The sequence below is a fragment of the Mus musculus genome, chromosome 5, assembly GCF_000001635.26.
Source record: "Mus musculus strain C57BL/6J chromosome 5, GRCm38.p6 C57BL/6J".
Taxonomy (NCBI): domain Eukaryota; kingdom Metazoa; phylum Chordata; class Mammalia; order Rodentia; family Muridae; genus Mus; species Mus musculus.
In genome coordinates, this window is record NC_000071.6 from 139,441,588 (window position 1) to 139,463,063 (window position 21,476).

Sequence of the window (21,476 nt, forward strand, 5' to 3'; positions counted from 1 at the left end):
GGTGGTGGCACAGTCTGTGAAGCAAGGCTGGCAGTTACCATGAGAGCAGACGCAGTGAGGTTGCCAGCCTTGGGAACCTCAGTATCACCTGTAACTAGTCTCAAGATACCAACCTCTTCTGTTCCTCCCTAAAGTCCAGCAGTCAACAGGATGGCCTGAACCTATTACAAGGCCACAGGGCCTGCCACAAGGGTGCCCAGCTATCCTGAGCATGGGCTCTGGCCCAGGGCCCATGGAATGAGGACAAAACGCTTAGGTCAAGTCTTGACTGTAACAGTCCTTGACAAGGGTGATAGCTACCATTGTTGGCTTGCTGGGACCCAACATCACCTAGGAGATGAATCTCTGAGCATATCTCTGAGGGAGCTTCTAGATGGGTTAGGTGGGGGATTTACACTAATTGTAGATGGCACCATCCCATGGGCTGCGATCCTGGATAGAACAAAAAGTAAAAAGAGATAACACACCTTAAATCCCAGCACTCGGGAGGCAGAGGCAGACAGATCTCAGTGAGTTCGAGGCCAGCCTGGTCTACAGAGAGAGTTCCAGGACAGCCAGGGCTACACAGAGAAACCCTGTCTCGAAAAACCAAAAACACAGTAGAAAAAGCATTCCGCACTCTGCTTCCTGACTATGGATGTAATGTGGCTTCTGACGTTCCTGCCACCATGCCCTCCCCACCATGACCCAAAATGAGCCCTTCTTCCCTCCCGCTGCCTTTGTGGAGTATTTTATCACAGCAAGGAAACAAGTTACTACACAACACCGTCACCAGGGGACAGCTAAAGATCCACCATGAAGAGGCCAGCGGCCTCAAGGGGCTACAGGGGTCCTGATGCCCATTCCTTCCCCACTACCCGGTCAGACATCTCTGCCATCCTGATGCCCAGTCACACTCAGGTGGCAACTGGGCAAGAAAAGCAGCCCTCATCAAGCTGCCAAGAGCTCCCGGCAGGGCACCCGTGGAGCTTGCTGTTAGCCATTCCTGGAGCTAAGCAAGCAAAGCCAGACGCAGTCAGTCCGTGCTCTGAACAGCGGGAGATGCGCGCTCAGTTCCTGGGAAAATGTCTTCAAAGCCACAACTGTTTTCCCAGCTGTGGACGCTCCACCCTGGGAAATCTTTCCATGCCGTTACAAGAATAATTCTGAAATGACTGTACAAACATGCAAGCCTGCGCCCCTCATCCTGGTATTTGAGTCTCCAAACAGGAGAGCTTCCTGGAGCACCCCGTGTGAAGAAGGGTGGTGCCCAGCGCCTGTGAGTGGCAGGGCTTCCCCCACAGACTTGGGCTCAGCTCCCCGGCTTCTGCCCTGACCTGAGAAGCCTCGGAGTCATCAAGAAGGTGAACCCACCCGGCAGGACTGCCCCAGGACAGTTTCTATTCTATAGTATGTGCAATCTGTGGCAGAAAAGTGCAGGACAGCTGTGACACAAGAAGTCCATCCCAGCACGATGCACAAGAACTGGAAAAGTAGGGACCCATCACAGATGGAGTCTGGGCACCTAGCAAACTGAACAGTAGGGATAGGGTGTGGCGCCACAGGAAAGCAGAAACAAAACCCAGCAAGTGTCCAACAGACCTTTAAGACAGTAACTCCATGGCACACCCACCCAGAGCCAGAGGTACAGCAGGCCTCTGAAATACAGGCTGGATTGGAAACCTGGGCCAGGACGCCATCAAGCTGTGGATCAGATTGCACAAAAGCTGAAGCCACTGGCCCAGGCCACCCAGGCTGCCTCAAAACCGGGATGTGAAGCACCTGGGCTTCTGCAAACAAGACACTTCAGGATGGGCTGCTGGCCCAGGTGTCTAGATGTCACCTCAATCACCTGTTTTGGCAATTAATCTTGACTGTCAACCTAATGGTGTGCAGAACCATCTAGAAGCTGAGCCTCTGGCCACAACTTCAAGGAAAGCATCTAGAGAGGAGAACTTGAGAAAGGCAGACCTGAACATGGGCAGCACATCCCATGAGCTGGGATCCTGGACTGAATAAAAAGGAAAATTCTGTGCTTGCTTTGGCAGCACATATACAAAAATTGGAACGATACCGAGAAGATTAGCATGGCCCCTGCGCAAGGATGACACGCAAATTTGTGAAGCGTTCCATATTTTTAAGAACGAAGACCAAAGTGTGGACACTTCGCCCCTTCCTAGAATTGGGAACAAAGCACCCATGGAAGGAGTTACAGAGACAAAGTTTGGAGCTGAGACAAAAGGAAGGACCATCCAGAGACTGCCCCACCTGGGGGTCCATCCCACAATCAGCCACCAAATGCAGACACTATTGCATACGCCAGCAAGATTTTGCTGAAAGGATCCTGATATAGCTGTCTGTTGTGAGGCTTTGCCAGTGCCTGGCAAACACAAAAGTGGATGCTCAGTCATCTATTGGATGAAACACAGGGGCCCCAATAAAGGAGCTAGAGAAAGCACCCAAGGAGCTTAAGGGGTCTGCAACCCTATAGGTGGAACAACAATATGAACTAACCAGTACCCTGGAGCTCTTGTCTCTAACTGCATATGTAGCATAAGATGGCCACTCGGTCATCACTGGGAAGAGAGGCCCCTTGGTCTTGCAAACTTTATATGCCCCAGTACAGGGGAAACACCAGGGCCAAGAAGTGGGAGTGGGTGGGTAGGAGAGCGGTGGGGGGGAGGGTATAGGGGACTTTCGGCATAGCATTTGAAATGTAAATGAAGTAAATACCTAATAAAAGAATTGGGGGGGGGGGAATTTTAACTTGGCACCAGCACTAATCTCTGCTTGATGTGTAAATGTGACCAGCCATGGCACAGTCCCGCTGCTGTCTCCGGCACTGGAATGGACTGTCCCCTCAGATCAAACAAACCCTTAAGCCGCTCTTGTCAGGTATTCTGTGAACAATTTGAGAGAAGAATCTAATTCCCACACTCAGCCTAAAAAACAACAGAGTTCCAGGGTTGGAGAAAGATGGCTCTCTCCAGCCGAGAGGGCACAGGTTCAAGTACCAGCACCCACATGACAGCATACAGCTCTGCGCGTGTGTGTGTGTGTGTGTGTGTGTGTGTGTGTGTGTGTGTGCGTGCGTGCGTGTGTGTGTGTGTGTGTGTGTGTGTCCAAGTTCTAAACTTATAATCAGCTGTGCTCTAGCCACAGACAATGTCACTGAAAACCCTCAGTGTGAAGACCGAGGTCGGCCACGCCTAAGGAGAAAATGACAAAAATGATAAAACATACAAACATTTTTCTTGCCAAACTTTTCCATGTTTTTGGTATTTTTACAATGGGCTTGTTTTATTTTTAAAAGGGGTGGAAAGCTTTGTTTTGAAAAAAATTAAGAATGTTGTTGCACTGGCACTGGGGGCAGTTGGTAGAGTGTCTAAGCATCACCAGGCCCCAGGTCCCCTGCCTAGCACTGCAGAACCTGGACAGCCCACAGGACGGAGCTCCCTCGACCAACCCAACAAACACAGACATTCAGCAGGGGTTCTGGGAATTGATGGGAGAAGGGTTGGGAGTTCAAGGTCAGCCTTGACTACATGAGATTGTCACAAAAACAAGATGAAAAACTGGTTCAGCAGGTAAAGTACTTGCCGTGCAGGTAGAAGGACCTGAGTCTAGATCCCCAGAACCCACGTTGGGAATGCCAGCACACCTCCAGGGAGATGGGAAGCAGAGACAAGAGAACTGCCGAAGCTTGTAGACCAGACAGCTAGACAGGTAGACATGATAGCGAACACGAACGAACACACACACACACACACACACACACACACACACACAGAGTCATCTCTCCCTCAAATGCATAGATCTATTTCTTCCTCATCAGCTTTGGAGCAGGGAGAGACTGACTCCTCTCCAGAGCTAACTGCAGCAGGCCCCCTTGTGGACTCACCCAGGGCAGGACAGGCCTTTTCAACGCTTGCTCTCCGGCACTGCCCAGTGAAGGGGCAAGCTCCGATCTATGCCAAGGCAAGGCACCCGACATCATTCTCTTTCCACAGAATGATCTGTGGGATTCCAGAGGGGAAAAGGCACAAGGACTTTGTTTTTTATCTCTTTTTGTTTGGCTTCAGGACATGGGAAAAAACACTTCATTCATTAATCTGGTTCCTAGAGACCCAAAACTTCTAGGAACCATCCTCACCACCTGGTGGGTCCTCGGTCCCCACTGTGCAGGCTGCCTAATTAGAACCCTGACCTTCCCTGGAACACTCTGCCTCAGTTTGCTGAGTTCCCACAGAACAAGAGCTTCTACTCGCCTGCCCTGAGGCGGACGGAGTACAGCCTTCTCCCAACAGCACCTCCTTCAGTCAGAAGCTACACCCAACACACACACTTTTCTCCTGGGGGCAGGGGTCCAGTCCCAGACAGGACAGTGACTGGGCCCAGGGGCCACAGAACACCGTGGATGAGCCACAGGAAGCGAGTATGCCTCTCTCTCTCCTTCACATGCCTTGCTGGCCAAATTCCCCTGCCTGGAACTTCTAGGACAAACTTTCTTATTGTATTTAGTGGGGTGGGGGAGGGGTGCCGGCCATCTAGAGTGTACGATGGTCACAACGCAATTCTGCTGAACCAGTTTGGTCTAAGATCAAATTGGGTGGCCAGGCTGGCAGGACAAGGGGCCGCTACCTTCCGATCCCTCTCATCTCCCCCATGTGCCCAGCTGTGTACACGGGCCCTGGAGGTTGGGACTCAGTCCCTCATGGTTCATGCAGCGAACAATGCCCTGGCTAAGCCATCTCTCTAACCCAGTGTCATTCTTCTGACATTCTGCTAATCCATTCAGTGTGTGCAGGTGTGAGCTTACTCCATTCAGTCTGGATATTTGACAGTCTTTCACAAATTCCTCAGACCTCAGCATTGTTGCCTTGAAATCATTGTATCTCTTGGGCCCTGCCCTGCTGGAGAGGTCTCCCCCTTACTCCACCTTTCCTCTCTACCTGCTTGCCCACAGGTCAAGTCACTTCCGCCCATCTGCACTCCACATCCTCACGCTCTCTCCACCGAGCCTTGTCTTGGATCTCACTCTGCTTGTTTCTGATGCCATAATTGTACTTAACTCCCAGGATTTCTATCTGATTCTTCATCAGCCTTACCTCGTCTTCTCTCATCAGCTGGCTTACAAGACGGTTCCCTTCCTACCGTGGAATGTGTTTTTCTGCTGTGAGGGTCTGTGGATTCCCCTGGCCCACACAAAACTTCTCAATTGGCCCTTCCCACTTAGTAGAGATGGGACAAATCTGGGCCCTGTACCAAAACCTGCTACTAGCCCTGGGATCCCAATTCTACTTTAAGTCTTCTATATCTCTGGGGCAGAAAGAAGCTAGAGTTCTGTGATCCACATTTATCTTTTAAGTAATAGATTGTTGAATGCCCCCACAAGGAACAGTGGGCTGGGGTGTAGCCAGGGGACACCTGCATCCTGTAATGCACTCTCCAAAGACCAGACAGGCAGGGGAAACTTGCCGTCCCTTCACTCAGGAGACAGAGACAGGAGGGTCACTAATTCCAGGCCACCCTGGGCTAAAGAATAAAAACTTGTCTCAAAAATGGTGAGGAAGTGGTCCTGGGGAGATATCTTGGCCGGTAAAGCACCTGTGGTATAAGAACAGGCAGCTGAGTTTGGACCCCAAGCAATCAAGTAAAAAAACAAGTGTGTCTGTGCATGGGCCTACAGCCCCAGCACTGGAGAGGTGAAGAGGGAGCCTAGGACTTGCTGGCCAGCTAGCTTAGCCAGTCAGCAAGCCCTGGGTTCAATGAGAGATCCTGTCTCAAAAATAAGATGAAGTCAGCACTTGGGAGGCAGAGGCAGGCGACTTTCTGAGTTCGAGGACAGCCTGGTCTACAGAGTGAGTTCTAGGACAGCCAGGGCTACACAGAAACCCTGTCTCGAAAAACAAAAAACAAAAAACAAAAAAAAAAAAAAGATGAAGTATGATTGAGGAAGACACCCAGCATGAACCTCCATAACTCACACACTCATACACCTATGTACATACACATGAGCATGCACATACAGACAGCTAAAAGAGAAAATAAAGCTGGCTGTGGTCATGCACACGCCTCTCATCTCAGAGAGGCACAGCCAGGCTGGATCTCTCTGAGTTCAAGGCCAGCCTGATCTACGCACCAAGTTCTAACCCAGCCAGAGCTACACAGTAAGATCCTGTCTCAAAAACAAAAACAAAAATAAAAACAAACAAACAAACAAAACCTAAAATAATAATAATAATAAAATGAAATAGAGAGAAGAGTTGAGGGGAGGAGGGAAATGGAACTAGATTCCCCGGTAAATGGAAAGCAGGAATATAGATCTATGTAGGCATATAGTTCCCAGGCTGGTGTGTGGTTCACACTGTCCCACACGCACTATGGTGCACCTGAGGGAGATAGAAGTGCGCTCAATTACTCCTGAGCATTATCTCTGTACTTACTAATTTTTTTTTTTACATCAATCGTATGCAACTCAGGAAAAACAACCACCATTCTCCAATTACAGTGGCTGAGTTGTTCTCTATCAGGCATGAGGAAGCCCGGCACAGAAACATCCCCTAGATGAGCAAGACTCGGGGATGGGGAGTTGGCCCTGTTTTCTTTGGAGTGGAGAACTGTCAGGTTTCCATGGCAGTGAGGACAGCCGGCTGGCCGGCCACCAGTTACTCCCACAGACCTGTCCCCAGGCTGGTGCCTGAGCTTGGGTGGAGGCTGGTGAAGTGCCTGCCTGCTTGCTCTGCATGGGACAGTGGGGTAGGGGGGTGGCCACCCGGGAAAGCTCCAGGAGAGAGAGATAAAGATGATACACAGGCTTATGAGACAAGGCACATCAAACACTAACACAGGGATGGGGATGTAGCCTGGTTGGTAAAACGGCTGCCTAGCACACTCGAGGTCCTGGATTTCGTTGCCAACACTATATAAACCTGGTTTGGAGGTGTGTGCCTTTGATCCCAACACTCAGAACACAGGGTAGGAAGAATTCTGAATTTTAGGCCAGCAAATCCCCATCTTCAAAAAACAAAAAAAAAAAACAACAAAAAACAAACAAAACCTCCATGATTCAAATAGCAGAAATAGAAAAGGGAGAGGCTGGCAAGATGGCTCAGTGGGTAAGAGCACTGACTGCTCTCCTGAAGGTCCTGAGTTCAAATCCCAGCAACCACATGGTGGCTCACAACTATCTGTAAGGAGATCGGATGTCCTCTTCTGGTGCATCTGGAGTGAGCGGGGCCAACTGGAGCAAGCAGAGGTCCTAAAAATTCAATTCCCAACAACCACATGAAGGCTCACAACTATCTGTTGAGCTACAATGTATCCATATACATAAAAAAAATAAGTCTTAAAAAAAAAAAGAAATAGAAAAGGGCGATGTTGCAGGCACAAATATATCTGATTTGTTCATGGGTCAGGGGGAAATCACACAGTTCTCTTAAGACCTGTGCCACCCAGCAAATACACCCTGGCACTAACCCACAGAAACAAAAACCCACAATCACAAACACTTATGTCAGTTTTAGTCACAAAAGCAAGGATCACAGAAGCCCTTGGCTCTGTTTGTGGGTGAGGGCTGAGGGCTCAGCTGTATCTTGCCTAGGGGTTATGGGGGGTCAGCATGTGTGCTAAGACTGCACAGGAACACACTCACACAGACACAACACGTGCCCCTGTGCCTGAGCAGGCTCTACAGGCTGCTCAGATCCTCAGGTTTCAACACTGTGGTCCCCAACACAGGGCACCATCTGTCACTGCAGGAAACTGGGTAAAGGGTACGTGGGGCCACCTTCTGTGTAGTTTTGCAACTTCCTAAGAATCTACCAGAATATGAAAAAAAAAAAAAATCTCTTTTAGAGAAAGGCAGGCAAACCTCTGGTGGCACCATCTTCCCTGCCCCTCCACCCCACCCCAGGACGGCATGGCATGTCCCAGCACAGGAGTGCCAGTTTTCAACTGTCACTTCTGCCTGTGGGCAATGACCCAAGCATCCTGGGCTGGGCCAGTTCCACGGTGTGAAGACAATGGCAGACAGGCTACACAGACAGCAGTTTCCTGAGGCCAGCTCTTCCCTTGCAGGCCCCAGACATCATCAATCCATGACATGCCACACACGCCTGTCCTTGGCCTCTGCCAGAATTCAAACACTGTGCTAAGCTCCTCTGGGGTTTCCAGGCAGGATTCCTTTATCTTGGTTTATATTCACTTAACCCAGGAGCTGCCACAAGAAATCAGTCGGCAGTAGCCTCCCTAGAGACAGAAGAGGGAGGCCAGGGGGCTGATGACCCACAGGCCCTGGATGGCAGCCTGTCTCCTGTGGGCTAGGGAAGTGTGTCTGACCTCAGGAGACACGGACCCTAAACAAACCACCCTCTTGGTATTCAGTTCCATCTGTGCAGACACAGAAGCCACTGTGACACTGCTTGTGGCCCTGCTCAGACCCCACATCTCCCAGTGAGCCTCTGCAGAGCAGTGCCCATGGCAACCTCACCCCAGCGTGACACAACACACGGCCCTCATTCCTTCCCACCACAAGCCAGCCGTCAGTTCTGTGGAGCTGGGAGATAGGTAATGAGACTGTGCCTGCTACTGAGCCTCACTGGGCTGTCCACAGTTAAGGATCCAGGGATGCTTTGAGGCAGGACGCACTGCCTGCACTAGCACTCTGCACAGCTGGGTGCAGGCTGGAGGGCACAGGCACTGGCCAGAAAGATACCCAGCTATAGAGGGCTCCACAGTCAGGGCCTCAGAAACATGAGCCACAGGCACTGGACAGAGGCAGCCACAGTAGAGGATTCCATTATTTTTAAAAAAATAAGATAAAAGGTAAAAGCTGAGCAGACATTTAGCCAAAGATAATTTATGAATGGACAGTGAATGTGAACAGGGATGTTCATAAAGTGGTAAATAAATCTCAACGAGAAATGCACATACTTCTTTGTTGTTGCTGTTGTTTTGGATTTCTCGAGTAGTTTTGATATTTTTTTTTCCTTCTTAGAAATTGTCTGTGTTTTGTATTGTGTATGTGCGTGTGCGTATGTATATGTGTGTGTGTGTGTGTGTGTGTGTGTGTGTGTGTGTGTGCGCTTATAGCTTATTTGTATTTGCTTCTATGTTTGGTATTTGTCGTTATGTTCCCAGAATTTCACACATGAGTTCTATACTCACCCTGCTCTCACCCGCACACTCCTGGCTCCAGCACCTCCCCTCACACCCCCATCCCAACCTCATGACCTTTCTTTATTACTGTCACACATACTCACACAGATACACACGTATGTATATATAAGTACATTCCTCTGGGTCCATTTAGTGTCGCTCATATGTACATGTGTTTAGGGATGATCATTTAGGGACTGGATAACTTCGTAAGGGGCTCACCCGTGGACACAGATTCTCAGGTAACCCACGGTGGCTTCCAACTTGGTAGGTAGCCAAGGATAGCCTTGAGCCCCTGACCGTCCTGCCTCCACCTCCTGAGAGCTGCTGGGATTAGAGCGTTGCACCACATTTGGTTTGTGCTGTGATGGGGATGGAACCCAGAGCTCTGTGCATACTAAGCATGCACTTCTTTAACCCAAGCCAGACAGGGTCCTTCAAATAGAGCTGTGCTGCTCAACTGGGCACCAACAACCTCATACACAGCCAACCAGGTGGCTCATGCCTGCAATTCCAGCAACAGGGACGCTAACACAAGAGACCAAAACAACAAGATAAACAGGGAGTAAGATAAGAGCATGCCCACATGAGGGGCTATAAGTTAAAACACTTATAGCAGGGCTGCCACTCAAAGAGCCCCCTCCTGTCCCCAGTCCTCCTGCTGGGTACACTGCAGACACTCCATCACAGGTCCCCAGACACACGCACTACAACATGATACAACAACCCTGGTCCTGGAATCTCCTGGAGAGAGGAAGTGAGCGAGACTCACGGTGATGCCCACAGCACATTCCCAAGACCCCAATCTAGAAAGGGCCGAAGGGCCAAACCCTGCACACAAGTAAACAGATGTGTGGGGACCACGCAGAGCAGGCGCCTGCTGCCACTGAGGACAAAACAATTACAGAGGACAGTGCAACCAAGGAGCAGAGCGGAGACAAGCCTTCCCACAGCAAGGCCAGAGGAACCCACACAGCCTGGGGTGGAGAGCAATGGATCAGACTCCATCCATCAGTCCACAGGTTAGCAACGGGACTTGTCTTCTAGCCACCGTCTAGCCGCTCACCTAAGACAAGTGATGTGATATGGTTAGGAAGACCAGCACCACTCAGCCCAAAGGCGTAGCGACAAAACCCAGGCCAGACAGTCACTGTCTTAGCATGGCTGGGAAGGATTGGGGCAGATTCCAGGACATAAAGTTCCCAAGTCCTTCTATGTGACTTTCTAAGGGGCCACAGCCCAGAGACCAAGACAGCAGCTCCGATGGCTTCCATGCAGTCTGAGCCCCATCAGGGAGGTCCTACCATGGATGGCAAAGGTGTCCCTGGGGACCTAGATGCCACTGACTGGGCTAGCTGTACATATAATATTTTGTGGTGGGTAAGCTCTACCTTCATCACGTATAATAAAGTTTGTTACTTGTGGCTGCCCTGCTGTGTCTAAGATTTTTCGTGACTGTTAAGTTGTTTTTTTTTTTTTTTTTGGTTTTTTGAGACAGGGTTTCTCTGTGTAGCCCTGGCTGTCCTGGAACTCACTTTGTAGACCAGGCTGGCGTCGAACTCAGAAATCCTCCTGCCTCTGCCTCCCAAGTGCTGGGATTAAAGGCGTGCGCCACCACGCCCGGCGACTGTTAAGTTTTTAATTGACAGAAGAAACAAGCTCAGCTAAGAGCACTCCAAGTCGGTTACACTCATGACTGCAAAGCAAGCACTTTACTATCATCCTAGCTTTAACTGCAGCGAATTCTCAGAAGAGAAAACAAATGAACAAACAAACAACAAGAACTGTCTACGCATCTAGCCTGATCAGTCCTGGTGTGGTCAGTCTGGTCTCCACATCTGACCTATGGCCACCAGCCTTCACCAGCATTCATAGTGTGACTGCAGAGAGACAAGGAGGTATCATCAGAAACACAGCCCCCTCCTTGCTTCAACCTCCCCCTCCCAGCTCAAACAGGTGCCAGGCAAGCCAGTGTAGCCCAGCCCAGGGTCCAATCAGCTCTTCCCAAGTACAAGCACTTCCTATAGCTCCATCCGCATCTTCTGCTGTAAGAAGTCTGGAAGGACCAAGGCAGAGGCTGGGGCCTAGGCTCCAGGAAGGGCTTCCTTCAGCAGACAAGGACAAGATGCCTGTGGTCCAGGGCATCACTAGGAGTAGGGAATTACTGTGAACTCCAGCTCCCACTGAGGCCCACAGATCTGCTGCCTGTGGGACTCCAGGAAGAGGGAGGCAGCAGGGCCAGGGCCTTCTCAGACCAGCAGCCAGAAAACAGGAACTAGTCTGGTGGGGTGTTTGAACTCTTTCCCTGTGCAGGGATATTCCAAACTACCCACTCCTCAGGGCCTCAGAGTCGGGGCACCATGCAAGCAGGGGCTCGGGCAAGGCACCCACACACTCCAGGTCTCGGCACCAGGACCCGGAGGGCTGTGGTCTAAGCAGGCAGCAGCTTCACAGGGCTCAGAGACCCACGTGGAACTTGGGTTCCATGGAAACCGCTCCCCAAGGGCCAATGAAGTTCCCAGCACTTGGGGACACTTCGGCAGTTCTGGCGCAGGCACAGAGCGCTGAGCTGTGGGAAATGGCTGTGCAGGCCCTGGGAGCTCCACACACTGATACTTCTGGGAGGACAATGGAGTGGCCCAAGTAGGGACAAAGGCCTCTTTCCCGCTACAGAGTCCAAAAGTTCATTTGAGCCACAGGGTGACAGGACTGGACCAGCACAGCACCTTCTGTGAGTTCCCGATGCTGGGATTGCCGGCTGCAGGCCTAGCTACCCAGACTACTTAGTGCTTAGGCTCGGTTCTCCCTATGTTTCCTCTTAAAAAAGACTCCTGACACATCCTTCTGACAATTTCCCATGAGAGCCAAAGGAAGAAATGTTTTTGTCCACAGAGATCAGCATTCTTAAGCAGAGAAAGGCCTCATTCTGTATGCAAGACTGGCTTCCAGCAACACGAGAAGGGGACCTAGGGACCTAAGTCCCCAAGCTACAGTCCTAAGTCACAGTGGCCACAGAGAAAGGCTGCCTGTCAGCCAGGGACCCCGCCCTAGTCTCTTCTCCTACTTCCATTCAGCAGGATTGTGGCTATCGAACCTCTGTTGGTCAATGCCCTGCCGCCCAGGACACCAGAATGCCACTGGCTTGTTGGAAGGCCAGTGCGTCCAGGCCTCATGGAACAGCCTCCCAACACCTGTAGCCAGAAAAGCAAACACAGCCTGTGTTTCCCCTGCAAACTCCAGGCTCCTAATCAGACCAAGATGTAGCTTTCTGTGTGCACACGAGCACACACATACAGAGAGGGAGAGGGAGAGGGAGAGGGAGAGGGAGAGGGAGAGGGAGAGGGAGAGGGAGAGGGAGAGGGAGAGGGACAGGGACAGGGACAGGGACAGGGACAGGGACAGGGACAGGGACAGGGACAGGGAGCACAATGCACGGGAAGTCCCTCTCGAACATCATGTTCCCTGCAAGTGCGTGGACAACCAGAAGAGGGCTGGGAGGCTGAGATGGGGCTGTGTGGTTGAACTGTTGCTTAGCATGGGCAAGGCCCTGGGTTCCACCCCCCCAGCACCGTGGGTATCACACAACTATAATCCCAGCACTCAGGAGGCTGTGGGTTTGCAAACTTGAGGCCTGTCTGAGCTACATAACGAGAGAACAAGAAGTCTCACAAGGCCCAGCCACAGCATCATGTGTGCATCTGAGCAGGGTTTATTTATTAACTAATAAACTTGAATATTAGTATCTTATGGTGCCTGGAGGGCTGTAAGCCAGCTGATGGTAAAGGTGACTGCCAATGGAAGAGTTTAATACCTAGAACTTTGAAAGTAACAAAAAGATTTTAAATGTTAAAATGTAAATGAAATGTGGCCACTGATAAGATTCCGAGTATAAAGGAGCTTGCAGCCAAGCCTGTGGACCTGAGTTCAATCCCACAGTAGTGGAAAGAGAACTGAATTCCATGAGTTGTCCCCTGACTTTAATACACACAACACGAAGGTGCACACATGCATACATAAATAAACGTAAAAAAAAAATTACATTACATTTAAATGTATCTGCATTCTGCATACACATGGAAGATACATGCTAAATAGGGTGAAAAACAAACCCAAACAGTAGTTAGCATGGTTCATACCCTCTCTCAGTGAGTATTAAAATCTATCATTTGGGTCAGTACGATGGTTCATGGGTAAAGGCGATTGCTACCAAGTCTGGAAACCTGAGTTTGATCCCTGGAACCTACAGTGTGGAAGGCGAGACTTGTTCTCTTTAGACTATTGATCTCCAGACCAGTACCATGAGGTGCAAGGATACAGACATGAGTAAATAAGCATGATTAGATTTTTTTTTCTCATAAAGCATGAAGGATTTTGTTTACTGGTGCTGGGGTTCAAAGGCAGGGCCTCCCACGTGCTAGGCAATGCTCTACCACTGAGCCATGGCCTGGCCGCTAGACTTGAGGTTTTTAGACATAGGTTCCTGGGCCACACCCCAGGCACACATCAAAGAAAAAAGCTTCCAGAGAATATAGCCAGGAGGCTCCGGATCCCAGACTCTCCTCCCAGCCAGGCTGGTCTATTACAGTCCACAGGAAACATGGGCACCCACACAGCAGCCACGTTCCTGTCTCATAACTATTTCAGGAAGCACCAAGCATGCCATGTGCGACGTTCCTCACAAAGTCACTCACCAGGGTACTGGCCGTCTCCTTGTCTGGCCCAGCCTCCGATGTCCTCGGCGTCTCCTCTGCCGGTGTTATTTTCTGCCTTTTACTCTCCTTTCCTGTCCCTTCGAGACCTTTTCGCTTATGTTTTGCCATCCTGGAAGAGATGGCACAGGCTGATCAACGGTGGGAAGGAAGAGGCAAAGTGCTGTTAGAGTGGAGAGGATGCTTTCTCGGTGTAACACAAACGGAGCTTTAAGGAAAATAAGCTAACCAGGACTCAGCTGCTGACGAAATGCTTCCTGTACAACCAGGAGGACCATGGAGGAAAAAGTAGTCAGGTGTGGCAATGGCCACCACCTGCCGAGCCAGGGAAATGAGTGTGGACACAGAGGCATCTCTCAAGCTCACTGGCCTGACAGCCTAGCAGAACTGGCAAGCCCCAGAGTTACTGAGACTGTGTCTCAAAAAATAAGATGGAGAGCGATAGATACCCGATGGTCTTCTCACCTGAAAACACATGTACTCACATGTCCATGCACACGTATGTGCACATGCATCCACACACACACCAAACATAACATAAAAAGAAGATGGAGCATATGCCACTGTGGCTCCAGCAATGGCCACTGCCTTCTAGGAATTCCCCCTTAACATGGATATCTCATTTTTCTTTTTCTTTGATTTTAAAACAGGGTTTTACTAAATGAGTCAGGCTGGCCTCTTACGCTAACTCTGCAGCCCAAGTTGGACTTGAACTTGTGAGCCTACAGCCTCCACTAGGGATGGCAGGCCTGGGCCACAACACCCGAGACTGCACTTCTAACTCAAAAGCAACACTGGCTGGAAAGATTGAGAGCAACAGCCAGATACAGTGACACACTCTTCTAATCCCAGCGTTTGGGAGGCAGAAGCAGGTGGCTCTCTGGAAGTTCTGGGTTAGCCTGGTCTACATAGAGACTTCCAGGACAGCAAGTATTGTAGAGAGACCCTGTCTCAAAAAAAATGGTTAAGCACAACACCATTTTTACTGACTATCATCAGGTTTCAAAGTAGAAATCTGCCTATTCCTTAATTAGTACATATTAGGGGGCAGTTCCATCTTTTCCAAATCTAGGCGAAGTCACACCCCTATGCAAGCTATGACCAGTATTATGCCCCAGTCAGGAGAAGCTGAAAGACCCTCAGGGGCCTGAGGTGTTCTTTGAGCTGGCGCAGAGCCCCAAGATACTCCTAAGGACTAAGTGAAGCTAGCTAGATTTGAGGCACTGAGATAAATCCAATCCTATGGTCCTCACACAGTAGGAAAAAAAGAAGCCCATGAGTGAAAAACCAACCAACATGCAAGACAGGGATGGTGGCACGTGCCACTGGGAGGCTGAGGCAGGAGGACTGTCACTAGCTCCAGGCCATCATCCTAAACTGTGAGCCTGCCTCACGTGGTGGCACACATCTGCAATCCCAGCACTCAGGAGGCAGAAGTACGGAGGAGCATAAGACGCTCAGAACCAGCCTGGAACTCAAAAGTGAGAACTTAAAACCACAAAACAAAACCAAGATTGATTATAAGGCTGGAGATCAACTTAGTGGTTAGAAAGAAAGGTGGCAGATTTAATCCCTAGTACAAAAAAGGAAAGGAAAGAAAGGAAAAGACGAAAAAAAAGAGGAGGGTCAGCATGAAGGATGGAAGAGATCTAGAAGCTGAGAACACCCCAGAGAATAAATCCGCAGTCATATAGCCCTCGTGTGTGAGGTAATGTCATCAGGGCAGCCCTGTTCCGCTGGGGCAGTCAGTCTCTGACGACAGCACACAGAAATAATACTATACTATTCTAAATCAGAAAACTCCAAGCTCTCTCTATTTTTTTTAATTAAGCCTCCTCCGTTAAAAAAAAGAAGAAGAAGAATATTTGAAACCAGAGGCTACAAATTTCAATTAACAATGTAATAAGAAATCTTAAAAGAAGGAGAAAATGTTGACACAGGGACACTGGAAATAGGGGTGGTGACGCCAGCCAATTACCTCGTCAGAGAAATAAGGCAAGTTCAGCAAATATTTACACACCACTTAGGAGAGAAGCGAGGCCTGCGTTCACCCTGGAAGTTAGCGTTAAAAAGTTAACCAGGAAGTCTATTTGCGAAGAAGATGGTTCTAATGTTACCAGGTTCTAAGAGACAGCAGCTCCCAACTGAGGCAATGAGGGTTTGTTCTAGTGAGCATCTGCGTTTGTTTGTGGTCAAGTGACTTTCAACAAGGGTACCGTGACAATTCAAAGAGCACTCTATCCACCAGCTGCTGGAAGACTGCTGAAGAGTCACGGGGGAAGTGAGTATGCACTCAGAACTCACGCAGGGCGGACCAAGCCCCACATGTCAAAGAGTCCAAGCCTAATACACTTCTGTTTATACACAATATAGACCAGGCTGACTTTGAACTCACGGAGATCCGCCTGCCTCTGCCTCCTGAGAGCTGGGAGTTGGATTTAACAGGTCAGCCTACGATTGCTAGACTCTCCAGGGATGAGCCCTCATGGCCCTGGAGAACACTGTGTTCTCTCAGGTAAAATACCAGGAGCTAGGGCTGGCGAGATGGCTTAGGGGGTAAGAGCACTGACTGCTCCTCCAAAGGTCCTGAGTTCAAATCCCAGCAACCACATGGTGGCTCACAACCACCTGTAATGAGATCTGACGCCCTCTTCTGGTGTGTCTGAAGACAGCTACAGTGTACCTATGTATAATAATAAATAAATCTTTGGGCCTGAGCGAGCGGGGTTGACCAGAGTAAGCAGGGGTCCTAAAAATTCAATTCCCAACAACCATCTGTACAGCTACAGTGTACTCACATACATTAAATAAATACCAATAACTAGATAGTCAAGAGAAAAATAAGCTGGACTACCTCATAACTAAAACCTTCTGTCCTTGGGCTGGAGAGAGGCTCACTGGTTACCAGCTTTTGCAGAAGACCCAAGTTGGCAGCACCCATCTCAGGCAGCTCAAAATCAACTGTAACTCCTGCTCCAGATCCAACACCTCTGGACACACACACACACACACACACACACACACACTTAAAAATAGAAATAGAAAGGAGCTATTGAGATGGCTCATAGGTTAAGAGTACTTACAACTCTTGCAAAGGACCTAGGTTCAGTTCCCAGCATCCACACGGTGGCTCACAGCTACCTGGAACTCTCCTATCACCACCTCGAATCTCGCCATAGGAGAGGCAAGATGACAGATTCACACACTGCATCCAGCTTTTTATGTAAGTCCCAGGGATCGAACTCAGGTCCTCAAGCTTGTGCGGCAAGTGCTTTTACCCACTGAGAACTCCGGTTCTCGGAGATCTGACGCCTCTTCTGAGCTCCATGGGATCCTACGCACACATGGTATACACACACACACACACATTAGCAATTTTAAAAAATAAATGAAAATAATAAAACAAAATTTAAAAGCTTCTCCCAGGGAACAGTGCCAGCAAGAAAGTAAAGACAACTCAGAGCAGTGCTTGTCTCACACATTACAGGCAGGAAATCTGCATGTGGTGGAGCCTGAGAAGAACTCTTTTTGTTTTTCTGCTTTTCAAGACAGGGTTTCTCCATAACCTGGCTGTTGTGGAACTCCCTCTGTAGAGCACACTGGTCTCAAACTCACAGAGATCCACTTGCCTTTGCCTCTAGGGATTAAAGGCATGCATGGCCACCACCACAGAATAACTCTGGCAATTATACAATAAAAGAATTTGGGCACCAGGTGGGGTGGTGCACACCTTTAATCCCAGAGCTCTAGAGGCGGAGGTGGGAAGATCTCTGTGAGTTCGAAGCCAGCCTGGTATACAAAGGGAGTCTAGGACAGCCAGGGCTTGCTATACAGAGAAACCTTCTCTCAAAAAACAAAACAAAAACCAAACAAAAGAAGTGGTGGGGGAGGGGGAGAAAGCAATATGGTTCAGCAGGTAAAGGCGCTTGCCACTAAGCCTGAAGACCTGAGTTCCGTCCCTGCCTAGCCTGTCGAGTCCACTGTCACATACAAGGTAGATGGCTGCTGGGGACCACCTAAAGTTGACCTCTGGCACACACACACACTGCAAACTCTAGAATGGGCAAAGGTCTTGAACAAACAGTGAAGAACATGAAAAGATGCCCAATGTCACTAGTCCTTTAGGAAATGAAATCCAGAGGCACTGACTGCTGCTTCATGCAGCAAGGAAATAAGAAGACAGAGGGCTAGGAGTTCTCAGTGGGTAAAAGCACCTGCCGAACAAGCCTGATAATATGAGTTCGATTCCTGGGACTTACATAAAAAGCTGGATGCAGTGTGTGAATCTGTCGTCTCGTCTCTCCTATGGTGAGATGGAAGGCAGAGACAGGGGGGTAAGCCTGGGGTACACAGTGCAGCAGCAGAAACCAGAAAGACTATGCCTCAGCAAGCTCAAAGAAGGAACAAGACTCCCTTAAATTATCTCCATGGTACCTAAGACCATTAGTAAGAGATCTTCTACAGTCAAAAACCTGGGCTCCCTAGATCTGGGATTCTTATTCTGGCCCCCGTTTCTTCCCAGAGCCTTGAGTGACACCGATACAGAAAAGGAACCCAAAGAATCTTTTTTTTTTTTTTTTTTTTTTTGAACGGAGTCTCATTTAGAAGACATGGCTAGACCGAGCTAGCGGCAATTTTTTTCAGTCCCAGCCTTCAGGATACTGAGACCACAGCTGTGTACCACCACACCCAACTTGTAAGAATGGATACATGGAAGGACTGTTGGGTGCATGAATAAGTGGGTGGGTGGATGAAGGATATAGATGAATGGATGGGTGGGTGCCTGGATGAATAGGTGGGTGGACGGATGGATAATTGGGTAGAGGAGTGGATGGACGTTTAAGTAGACGGAGGAGTGGACGAATGGCTAAGTGGTCGCCTGTATCAACAGGGGTAAATGGGTAGGTGGGTGGTTGAATAGATCTCTGGAAATCCACGTGGAGAGCTGCGCAGAGACGCACAGCCCGGCCCAGGACCGCGTCTCCCCGGGCGGATGCGACAACCCCCCGTCACCCCACCCTACCCAGCACGCACCTGCAGCTCCCACTCTCGCACACCTCTGCCACGCGCCTCCACCACCAGCTCAGCAGGTTCCGCGCCGTCCCGCCCTCAGAAGATCAGCGCTATCCATTGGATCGGGAAGGCGTCCATCTTCCAGCCAGCCAATGGCCGCCGCATGGGAGGGCGCAGCCCTGGCGCAGGATATTGGCGTCATCTCTCTGAGCTGAGAGCGCAGTCAGTTGCCAGGGCAACACCTGGTGGCGTGGGCACGTGCGGCCGAATTCTGGCCGCTGGTGCTGGGCTGAACAGATAGAACACCTCTCAGAGAATTCCAGCAGGTAAAGTTAGAATATCCGAGGGGTGCCGGGCTTGGAGGTGCACGCCTTTCGTCCCAGCCCTAGGGAAGCTAGGAAGAAGGATTAGGAGTTCAAGGCTATCCTCCGCTGTGTAGGGAGTTCAAAGTCGGACCCTGTTGTAGCCTATAATCCCAGCACCAAAGAGATAGAGGGAGGAGGATCAGAAACTCGGGGTCTTCTCGAGATTCATAAAGGCCAGTGAGATGCCTCCGACGGTAAAAGTGTTTATTGTAAAGCTTGGTAACGTTAGTTTGATGTCCAGGATCCATAAATCGGAAGGAAAATCAATTCCCACAAGCTGTCTTCTGACCTCTAAACACACACACACTAAATAAGTAAATATGTACATTTCATAATATATGTATGTGTACACACACACACACAAAGTAGTGAAGAAGTAATGTAAAGGGTCTGGCATAGCTGTCACTGGCCTTGTAACAGGGCCATAGACCTTAGTAGGCCACCAGACCTTAGCACACTGACTCCACATTGGAAGTACCATGAGGCTGTAAAACTTAGCAGCACATAGACAGCACCACCTGCCCAAACTAAAACAAGGGCCTAGTCCATCAGAGTCCATATAGTGCTGGGAAAGTCTCAACACACACTAACCTTGCTTTCCAGCCTCTCTAGTTCCACTTCTGGTTTACTCTTCTTTTTAACTGTGTGTCAACTCGGAACATGGTTTTAGTGCTTAAAAAATCACCTGGAAAAAGGCTCAGTGCTACACTAGGATTCCATCACCCAGTGTAGTTGCTGGACAGCTAATAAAGATTTTCTATTGGCTTAAACCATGTCTAGCAGTCTTCTCTTCAGAGTACCCCACAACAGCCTTTAATTCCAGCATTGGGTCAGAGGCAAGTGGATCTCTACAAGTGTGAGGCCAGCCTGGTCTACATAGTGTGTTCCAGGTTAGCCAAGGCTTAGTGAGACCCTGCTTCAAAATGACAAAATTACAGATGGAGTGGGTGTGATTTATTGCTGATGCTGCTAGCCAACTAAGAGGAGACAGTAAATTCCTTGTGATGCAGAATAGAGAGAGGGGAATTATCAAGCAATGAGAAAAGACAGACTCCCTCACCTGAGTTTTGTTGAAGCCTCTAACAGGCTGAGAATCAAGAACTCTAGCTCAGCTGGCATTTGCTGTGAAAGTGGCCAACACAGAGATAACAGGTAACAATCTTTCTGTATAAGGATACCTTATTTTATTTATTTTTTTTTGAGACAGGGTTTCTCTGTTTAGCCCCAGCTAGCCTGGAACTCACTCTGAAAACCAGGCTGGCCTTGAGCTCACAGAGATCTGCCTGCCTCTGGCCCTGGTGTGCTGGGATTAAAAGCATGTGCCACCACTGCCTGCCCCAACTCTTTCCCTTCCAATTTAAATGTATTTGTGGGTTGATCTCAGGGATTCTTACATGGTAGGTGAGCACTCTACCAAGTTATGTCACCTGCCCAGCCAGGTGCCCCGACTCCAATCATTTCACAGCTCAGTCTCTTCCTACCTACCGACTCTATACATAGCATTTGAGGCCTTCTGGACTTTCTTTTCTGTTCTAGTTGGCTGTCTTTTACATTTATGTGGTATGTATGTGTGTGTGTGTGTATGGTGTGCATGGGGCAAGTGTGTAGTGTGCATGTATGTGTGTGTGTGTGCTCAGGTAAGTGTGTGGTGTGGTCTGTGTGGGGTGTGTGTGTACATGTGTGTGGATGAGTATATAGTGTGTGTAGGCAAGTGTGTGGTGTGAATGTGTGTTTGTGTTTGTGTGTGTGCAGGCAAGTGTGTGGTATGTGTGTAGTGTATGAGTGTGTGTGGTGGGCGTGTGTCATATATTTGTATATGTTCATGTGTTTGTGCATACATGTATGGAGGCCAGAGGTCTTCTTCATGGTGTTTTTCTCTATCACTTTGCCGAGTAACTTTTTGAGACAGGGTCTTTCACTGAACCCAGAGCTTACAGATTCGTCGAGGCTAGATCACCAGTGAGCTCCAGCTATCTTCCTGTCTCTGTCTCTCCAATGCTAGAATTACGCAGGAGAACCGTCAAGCTTGGCATTAAAAAACAAACAAAAAAACCTGGATCCTGGGAATGCAAAATCAGGTCCCCATCTCCTTTCAGCAAGGACCTTACCAACTGAGGCAGCTCCTGGCCCACACTTACTTTTAATCTGAATTTAAGCACTGACTTCCTTGCATCCGGAAGCAAGCTTGCTGCTGATATTTCTAACCAGGATCAGCTTCCCTTTGTAAACTAATTTAGAGAAAGCAATGGAC

The 21,476-nt window shown here is 49.3% G+C and overlaps 1 protein-coding gene and 1 non-coding gene across 2 annotated transcripts in view; one reads left to right on the forward strand and one right to left on the reverse strand.

Annotated features, from left to right (window-relative positions):
- 3110082I17Rik (RIKEN cDNA 3110082I17 gene) overlaps positions 1 to 18,947 on the reverse strand; it is a 100,796-nt gene extending 81,849 nt beyond the window's left edge. Inside the window, exons 1-2 of the mRNA NM_028469.3 lie at positions 18,882 to 18,947; positions 13,830 to 13,959 (exon numbers count right to left, since the gene is read on the reverse strand). Of these exons, the coding sequence (NP_082745.2) occupies positions 13,830 to 13,958 (129 nt within the window). The 5' untranslated portion in view covers position 13,959; positions 18,882 to 18,947. The remainder of the gene's footprint in view (positions 1 to 13,829; positions 13,960 to 18,881) is intronic.
- On the forward strand, positions 2,012 to 2,118 carry Gm26285. Its single transcript, XR_003956034.1, has one exon. It is a non-coding gene; the product is annotated as a U6 spliceosomal RNA (small nuclear RNA).
- Positions 18,948 to 21,476: the final 2,529 nt, after the last annotated feature.